Raw genomic sequence first — 9,833 nt, forward strand, 5'->3', positions numbered from 1 at the left:
CTCCTGATTTAGCATAAGAAGCCTATAAGAATGAATGCATTGATGATGGTTTGGCCATTTTAGGGAACAGAAACAAGCTATAAATACAATGTCAACATGCTGTTTTATCACATTTTAAAATAATATAGCAAGTGTGTCAGCAAATAGTTCACTTATATACACACAAGCATTATCATTCATTTGGAGATGTATTTCTGGGTCTTCGAAGAATGTACTGTCAGTCCAGTATTCATTCAGTGTTTCAGTCTCCAACTATGCAGAGAAAAACATTACAGATGCACAATAAAACTTCCTCATTCCCAGTATCGATGATATCAATACTCGTACTTTGATATTGGCCCATATTGAGTACTGATCTGATTCTTTTATGTGTATAGTAACATCCAGCTCCACTTAAACATTTTTTTTTCCCTTTTTGTAAAAAGAAAAATTAACAAATGCATAGATAGAAATAGACTGAATAGTTATTTATTGAAATCATGATATCTGATATCGGATCAGCCCATTCTCATTGATACCCAATTCTGCTATATGAGTCACATTATCTGATATCAGTACCGGTATCAGTGCTTCTCTGAAAAATATCTGGCTGTGTTGCTGCTAAGTGTTCTGCTGTGTTCTGGAAACCAGGCTGAAGACAATGCTGAGATTGAACCAAGCAATACAAGTGTGGGCTATAGTATCATGATTAGTTATTTGATTCATCAATATTAAACTAGATTAAAGCAGCTTTAAATAAGAAGGATAGTTAGATAACTACCAGTAACTACATTATAGTTCAATACACACCTAAGGCAGGCAGCGTTGTCAGTGTAATCATGTGTCACCAGTCACCTGCCACAGACCTCTATGGAAGCCAAAAGCAAACAGCAGACAGCAAACAGACCTGAGAACACAAGTTTCACACCTCGTTATCTCGGGACAGCGGGCCTTTTCTTGTGATAGCAGGTGTGTAATTGCTTTTCTCGAGATAACTGAATAAATATGTGGTTTTCATGAGAAAACAAACTTTCATTGTTTTAAGTTTCGAGATTATTAAATAATTTGGTAAATTATAATTTCAAAACAACAGTTAAAATACACTTTTTTGTAACCATCTGAGCCATTGGAAATAGCATTTATTGAAAATAAATGCTAATTATTTGAAATAGCATTTAGTTCTATTTCAACCATTTAGTCCAATAACAACTATGAGTGCTCTCAGCTTCTATACCCTCCACTTAATTTTTAAATTCTTCGGCTTCTCCCCCCTCTATCCATCCAGCATTATACTCTATATGTGCAGGTGATTATATGTAAAACATTTATTCCAGGAAACAAACAAACAAACAAAAAAAACCTCTCAGAATTGTTCTAGCCTGTCACCCAGTGATACGGGGGACTGGTTTCCATTCATGGTTTCCATTCATTTTTGTATTATACAAAAATCTATTAGTACACCATTGAGACATGCTTGATTTCTGTAATCCTTCCCTGGGATCACCTCTGCTGTGATGCAAAACATTTAAGACTTTCAAATCAATCTGTGATTAACCTGCATTATCGCAGAATTAAGGCAGCTTTGACTTTCACACCATACAGAAATGAATGTGCACCAATGACCAGCCAAAACTGAAAGCAAAGCACGTGAAGAAATCTAGAAGTTACTGGCTTATATCTGAAATGGTCCTTTAAGGTGCTTGGCATAACTGTATATCCTGCATTCATGCCAATATCAGTGCAGAGATGAACTGAAGTGAACCTCTGCAATCCAGGCAAACATTAGGGAAAATTCAGGTCCTCCCTCGCACCCTCCATCTGTCAGAGGGGGTGGGGGGAGAGAGAGAGAGAGAGAGAGAGAGAGAGAGAGAGAGAGAAAGAGAGAGAGAGAGCTGTAAAGCCAGTCAAAATGAGACAGAGGTAAACAGGAAGTATGTCAGTGCTGCAGTAGTTTAGTTTAGTAATTCTACTCATTGAGTTTTAACAGCTATTGATAGTACTAGGTACAATGTAATATAATGAAGGCATTTTTAGTGCCACATCCGGACCCTTATGTGGCGAAACTTTGGGGAGCCATTCATTGACATCACTTATTAAATTATGTGAATAAACATGTTAATATTACAGAAATGTTCACTTTTTATCTATATTTTAATGTTTTCAGACATTTTGTATGATTCTAATCGATTGAATCTTTCTTATTGTCTTTGCCTTTATTTAACCAGATACATTTCCGCAATTAAAAGTCTCCTTTTTCAACGGACTCTTTGCCAAGAGGGCAGCGCAGAAACGTTTGTTTCCACACTGAATACAGCGGTAAGTCACATGCTACTAAAGAGAATTACTGATGTCTAATTAAGATACATACAGCCACGAAGTATTTGAGCTTTCAAACCGATTTCAAAACTCGTCCGTATAATGTTGCATTTGGGACTTGTATTTAGAAAGTTTTGACCGGAAGTGCTATCGAATCGTGGTTGACTTAACCTTCCTGGGAACGCGTGAGGGAGCGCAGAACAGGTTTGAACGGCAGACTGACACTGTGTCGAGCACACTGAAGACAGGAGCTGTCCCTTTGCTGGAGGAGCACGCTTTATTTTGTGGATTTCAGCCGGAGAAGTCCCGTTTGTGTCTAAAATCTGGGGAGTTTTTTCGCATTTTCATACCACCTGGGCGCGCTGAGACCCTGGGGGAAAGGAACAGTGAAATTCCGCTGGAAGAAGCTGCTTTTATCTCGCAAAGAAACGCCAACAAAGAGCAGTCAAGGAAGTAGCCTGCTGTCTGGCAAGGTAACGCAAGTTAGTTCAGCAACAAATAGAAAGTGCGGCAGCGGATATCTTCTTCACCATGGTTTACAACAGACTCATCCGTGCGGGTTTCACTTTATTGTTTTTTATTCTGTGCCTAAACGGGGGATTTTTTCGAGTAAATGGGCAATACGGCGGCGGCGGTGACCGAGGAATGTCTATACCGGAGCACGGATTTTGCCAGCCGATTTCCATTCCGCTGTGTACGGACATCGCGTACAACGAGACTATCATGCCGAACCTGCTCGGTCATACCAACCAGGAGGATGCGGGGCTGGAGGTCCATCAGTTCTACCCGCTGGTCAAAGTGCAGTGCTCTCCGGATTTAAAGTTCTTCCTCTGCTCCATGTATGCGCCCGTGTGCACGGTGCTGGAGCAGGCGCTGCCGCCGTGCCGCTCTCTGTGCGAGCGCGCGCGGCAGGGCTGCGAGGCGCTCATGAACAAGTTCGGCTTCCAGTGGCCCGACAGCCTCGCGTGCGAGTCCTTCCCGGTGCACGGCGCGGGAGAGCTGTGCGTGGGCCAAAACATGTCGGACCGCACCGAACCTGACAGTCCCGGCCCGTACCCCACCGAGCGCTCACTCCCTGACCCCATGAACGGTCAGTTCAGGTGCCCGGCCTCGCTCAGGGTGCCCCCCTACCTGAACTATCGCTTCCTCGGGCAGGAGAACTGCGGCGCTCCGTGTGAGCCCAAGAGATCTCACGGGATGATGTACTTCAGCGAGGAGGAGCTCAAATTCGCGAGGATATGGATCGGCATCTGGTCAGTGTTGTGTTGTGCTTCCACGTTGTTCACCGTGCTGACCTACCTGGTGGACATGAAGCGCTTCAGCTACCCAGAGCGGCCCATTGTCTTCCTCTCTGGCTGCTACACTATGGTGTCCATCGCCTACATCGCTGGATTTTTACTGGAGGACAAGGTGGTTTGCAATGACAGGTTTGACAATGACATCAGGACTGTGGTGCAGGGCACGAAGAAGGAGGGCTGCACCATCCTCTTCATGATGCTCTACTTCTTCAGCATGGCCAGCTCAATCTGGTGGGTCATCCTGGCTCTCACCTGGTTCCTGGCAGCAGGGATGAAGTGGGGCCACGAGGCCATCGAGGCGAACTCTCAGTACTTCCACCTGGCAGCCTGGGCCGTGCCCGCCATCAAGACCATCACCATTCTAGCTGTAGGTCAGGTGGATGGAGACGTGTTGAGCGGGGTTTGCTTTGTGGGCATCAACAGCGTGGACGCCCTGCGGGGCTTTGTCCTCGCGCCTCTGTTTGTTTATCTATTCATCGGAACCTCCTTCCTCTTGGCGGGCTTCGTGTCCCTGTTTCGCATTCGGACCATCATGAAGCACGACGGCACCAAGACGGAGAAGCTGGAGAAGCTGATGGTGCGGATAGGGATCTTCAGCGTGCTGTACACTGTGCCGGCTACCATCGTCATCGCCTGCTACTTCTACGAGCAGGCCTTCAGAGAGCAGTGGGAGAGGACGTGGATCAGCCAGACGTGCAAGACGTACGCCGTGCCGTGCCCGGTCCAGAACCACCCCAACATGAGTCCCGACTTCACCGTTTTCATGATAAAGTATCTCATGACGCTCATTGTGGGCATCACCTCTGGCTTCTGGATCTGGTCTGGAAAGACCCTCAACTCCTGGAGGAGGTTTTACACAAGACTGGCCAACAGTAAACAGGGTGAGACCACAGTGTGATGTGGTCTCACCCCGTCCCCCACACAGACTGCTTAGTGACAAACTGAATGATAATCCTCTTTGTTATTTTCTTTTGATTCTTCTCGGACTTACAGGAGACACTTGGTATGTTTTTAATGTACATAATACATTTGTGAGATTTTTGTAAGTATATATTTGTATTTAAAGATTTAAAAAAAAAATTCTTTCTTTTTTTAAAAAAACAAACACTTTTTTCATACTTTGGACGTAATGGAATTGTACTTAATCATCACAAAGAGCCAGCTGACCATCAAGGATCCGAGGTCTCATGACCTGACTTACTGTGGACACCACTGGGAGTATTTCACATTGAGTGTTTGTGTCTTTGATCAGTGGACTGCCAGTGAGCGGTGGCTCTATTCTAAGCAGAGTCCCGTGAAACCCAAGTGCTTCCTCGTGGCTCCCTCTCATCCTGATTAACCAGCTGTAGTTTGTTGTCTGTTATACAGTTGAGCAGCAGTTGCCCGGGTCTGAAGGGAAATGTCAGCAGTCTGGGACAAGAATCGGTGCACAGGTTGTGAATGTGCGTCATTGTGACAGATGGCTGTGGCCTGTAGCTCAGGCCCTGACAGTTGTAACATTCCTTTCCAAATAAAGCACACGTAATCATGTCAGGTTAAAGGACCATACCAGTGTTTTTGCATGTTTTAGTTCTGCCAATTCTGTATATTTTACAATTTCACCTTCTCTCAGGCAATACAGATCCTCAGCTGTTCTCATCCTGAAAACACTTTTCCTTTTTATTCAGCTACTATTTGCAAATCAATTTAGAGACCCTGCAAAATTGCTTTGGTTGCAGCACTGTGCCCATCCTGACGGTGCTTGTTAGTTATGACATTTTACATAGTGCAGTTCCCCGCAATGTGACACGTTCATTTCACGACTTTGACCAAAAGAAAGCAGATTCACTGATTTATTGACTGCCAAGTTCCAAAACTCTGCAACTTGATTTTCATCTGCAGTAAAATGAACTGAAGCCAGGGGCTGGAAGGAAAACACAGTGGAAAAAAATCTAGATAATGCTAATGGTGTTAAAAAATGGCCAGCTCTATACACTACAGTCATGTGTGCTTCGAGGGTCGTCAACATGCAAAAATACTCGTGTGTCCGTTTTCAACTGTGATTCAAGGCACCACGGACATGAGCTGTTTGTGTTTAGTAAACTTAAAATAAATCAAATATGCCTGCAATGGCAATTTGAGTTTTTCAACTACAAAGCTGGAACACATCAAGCGGAAGACCTGTGTGTGTATGTGTGTGTGTGTGTGTGTGTGTGTGTGTGTGTGTTTAAGCACATTTTTAAATTGAAACCATTTTTCTGTACACATTGGTGTGCGCAGTCATCGGACACCCTCTGAGCCTTCGTCTTTCTGTCTTTCTTTTCCTTTTTTTTTCTACCTGATAATCCCACTTTTTTTTTTCCCTGAGAACAAAGTCTGGTTTATTTTCCTGCTTTGAATTCAACAAAATGAAAAAAACTGTGAGTGAAAGTATATGCATCCTTTGTGTCATCAGAGTAGAGCAGAGACAATTCGTCGAATGATCGATTTAATGTTTAAAAGACAATTAACCAGCAACTTTATCGATAATTAATTAACCATTTCAGAAATGTATCGAGCTGAAATGCCAAATGTGAAGATCTGCTGCTTTTTTTTTTTATTATTGGTCAGATAACACACATCATTTCAGCATGTGACCCTGGACTGAACATTTCTAATGAGCATGTTTGTCTATTTTAAAGAAAAAACAATTAGTTACATGAACAAATAATCTGCAGAGTAGTTGATAATAGGAAATATCGGTTACTTCGTCAACTGTCTGATGAGTAATCTAAGTAGAAGGTAGGTTTCATTTATATTTTATTCTCTTTGTACATAAAACCCTGATGGCACATGGGATGTAAATTTGCATACATTAGTTGGAAAATTGTTCTTTTCCCATTTTTGTAACATCATTAGAATCCACAGAATGTTCCAGTAGAGCAACACATTGCTCTGACACTTAGGCATCGACCTGAAGCGGTCATACCTGGAGCTGATGGTGGGAGAGGCTGTTTGTCATGCACATATCAGAAATGTAACAAACCATATTTGTGGTTGACTTTTACTGCCACGTTTTTTTTTTTTAATATGGAGGTTGAATGTGTCAGTTATTGCTGAGAGGGGACTCGGGTTGATGTGCAGAGTAATGTGATCCCGGTGAACGTATCTGTGTCTGCACTGTGGGACTGAAGAGCAGCCAGCTTGCATGTCTTCCACTGCAGGAGAAAGGAAGCGTTGTGTTGAAATGCAGAGCGGCTGCTGTCAGTGCAGCTCGGCTCACACACACATCATGACTTGTGTTCTTTTGAAATGCTCCTCCACACGGTGCTTCCGGTTCATAATAATCCTTTTATTGTGTTGACGGCTCTACAATAGTCACAGCTTTGAAGTAATTTCCTTTGCATTTGCTATGAAGAGAACCTTTATATTTATAGAAAAGAATCTTATATATACACTACATTGATTGCTTTATGAGAATAAAAACAATCTCACCGTTGCAACTGTCAAGCCTTTGTAAAATGTGTCTTTTCCTTTAAGTGTTAAATGAATACAAATCTGTTTGCAATTGAAGGATAGGTTCAGATTTATTCAGCCTATCTTAATAGATACATTGAGGACGGGTTTGCTTCAAGGCCAGTCAGGAAAAATGACCACAGCCAACTCTGTCAGTGTACATATGGGCATGTGAGTGTTGAAAAATCAGATGAGAACATCAATACAGAGCGAAGGCCTTGGCATCATGTCCGGGCTCCAGCTTCTGTAACTTGGTGCGATCTCTCAGCATTTCATCCATCTTTCTGGAAGAATGATGGTCTTCAGGTTTACTTTCCATATTCTCAGACATCAGCGTGCGCTCCAGTAGCTGTGATATGAACTTAAAACCTTCACGATTTTAACATCAAACAATTACTTTTTGAACAAACTACAGCTATGGAGAAAACCCTGCAGCGCTGCGACGTGGCTACATTTGTCATCATAACAGGGTTTTTTACATATCCATAAAACTCAGCAACATTTTTCTGCCGTCTAAAGACCACAGTGTCCAGTCCTCTGTGTCCAGCTGCTATTGCAGACATGTCTGAGCTAAGTGCGACCCCTCACCTCCCTCATCCGCTCAGCTCTTACGTCGAGCCATGACACAAGAGGCGACTCCTGCAATAGTGCAGTGCTCATGGCAAATGTGTTCATCACAGGCCACTTAAAAAAATCTAAATATGATATAAACAAAGATATCAGATCGTTTTTCATAAAATTGCCATCCTTATCTAAACATATGAAGCAAGACATACAATACATGTTGAGAGAGGCTCTGTTCCAAGGCTGGCTTTTTAGTTTGAAGCATAGTTACGAATGTCAGTGGGATTTTCAGGGAGGTTTTCTTATTCCTGGAACAGAATCTGGAAGTTCTGGTTTCACTTTGGCTCTCAGCAGCACTGTTGGAAGAAGTATTCAGGTCATTTACATACAAGTGGAAATAACAGTCATCTGAAAATAAAACTCCTGCAGTCAAAGTTTTACGAAAGTAAAAATAGAAGTATTAGCAGCTAAATGTAGTCAGAGTAACACAAGTTAAAGTACTCATTATGCACAATGGACCCTTAGACAGACACTGTGTAATGGATGGTTATTGCTGATGCTTTAACAAAAGTGCAATGAATACAAAAAAGTGTATTTCCCTCTGAAATATAAGTAGAAATTCAAAGTATCATTAAATGGAAACACTGAAGTACGAGTACCTCAAATATGAGTACAGTTCTTAAGTAAAGTGTTTACATTCCACTGTTGTCTAACAGTTTCTCTATGCTCCCACTGTTTGTGCTAAGCTAAGCTAAACACATCCCACAGATACAGTATCTTTGTATTGAACACACAGAGATGGAACAGATATTAATCCCCTCTGACTCCTGGAATAAAAAAGCAAACAAGCTCAACAGAATATGTTGCAAGGAAACAGCATCAAAAGAAGGAATCCTAGCTTTTCTTGTTTTACCTTTTCAGTGGGCTCCGTTTTCTAACTCATCGTCTGCATCTCAGGAATGCAGCCTAATCCCTACGAGACCTCGCATGTAGCCGCGCTAATAACTACAGCTCTTAAAAAAGCATTTGACCCTCGTGCAGCAGCCATGTTCATGGGTCAGCTGCCACCGTCATTGTTCCAGGCTGCTCCTCACACCACGCTGCTTCTGCTTTTATCAGTTACACAGCTTTTAAATCCACCACCGCACGGCCCTTTCACTTCTGACATGGGTTGTCGTATGCATATGACAACTGTGAAGACCGGCTTTCTTTGTCAGGAGCTGGAACATATTTTTGACACAGTAATAGTGAATAGTCAGTGTGTTTCTCATGGCGAGTCAGTCACTGATTTAGTATATATTACAGGCTTACCACGAGTTTTATTGTATGGCATCTGCAGAGGGCTTCTTGTGAATTTCGTCTCCCACATGGACTTTAGCATCAGTGGTGGGAGAGAGAGAGTGTGAGACAGGAGACAGAAAGCATGGAAACACTGGAGGGAGTCCGTAGATGTAATGCTGACTTTTGTGCAGTCTTGTGTTCATTATAAAGGAAGCTGTGGCAGGGCCGGGGGCTCACAGTCCTGCTCTGCACAGTAGCTTTTAATGCACGCATCTGGTTCCGCTGTATGATGTGAATATGAACACAGAGTGTATTACTTTACATATGTTATGCTTTTGGGGCAGCTAGAGATAAAATCAAGCAGCAACAGTGTTTTGGCTTCTGTTGCAGAAAGACAAACATTTCTCCAGCAGTGGTTTATACTGTAGAGTGTTTTTTTTTTGTTTTGTTTTTTTTTTGCATTTTGTACTGTAAAAAGCAGAATCTTAACACACTGTTTGGTCTCAGATTCAGTCTTCAGGATCAATTGTTGTGAAAGCAAGTCAGAGGTTATACTGCTTGTTCCAAGTGTGATTTCTTGTATCATAATAATCTATATTTTTTGAATTACCATAAAATATAATAAGATGAGATTGGAAAAAGAAAAAAACAAATAGTCTAAAAATTAATCAGTATGTTAAACAGAGGCAATGTACAGGTCACCGCACTTGTACCAAGAAAATCTGATATGAGTCGCTGACTGTATTTAAAATAGGTGAAATGATCTCAACCCATTTTTTCCCTTCATCTTTATGTTTCACTTCATTGTTTAGATGTTCCTGTTTTGGTTAACTCTCATCACTTTCGTAGTATCATTTTCATCTACAGGCAGCTGTTTTTGGTGAAAAATGTCCAAAAACCCAGCGTACACTACCTTCTCTG

General features: G+C 42.2%; 1 protein-coding gene across 1 annotated transcript; it reads left to right on the forward strand.

Annotated features, from left to right (window-relative positions):
• The first annotated feature begins 2,516 nt into the window (after window positions 1-2,516).
• fzd1 (frizzled class receptor 1) lies at window positions 2,517-7,050 on the forward strand. The gene has a single exon (XM_076737691.1). The coding sequence runs from the start codon at window positions 2,827-2,829 to the stop codon at window positions 4,489-4,491; it is 1,665 nt and encodes a 554-aa protein (XP_076593806.1). The 5' UTR covers window positions 2,517-2,826; the 3' UTR covers window positions 4,492-7,050.
• The last annotated feature ends 2,783 nt before the right edge of the window (window positions 7,051-9,833 follow it).

The sequence above is a fragment of the Chaetodon auriga genome, chromosome 8 (assembly GCF_051107435.1).
Source record: "Chaetodon auriga isolate fChaAug3 chromosome 8, fChaAug3.hap1, whole genome shotgun sequence".
In the NCBI taxonomy this organism is placed as follows: domain Eukaryota; kingdom Metazoa; phylum Chordata; class Actinopteri; order Chaetodontiformes; family Chaetodontidae; genus Chaetodon; species Chaetodon auriga.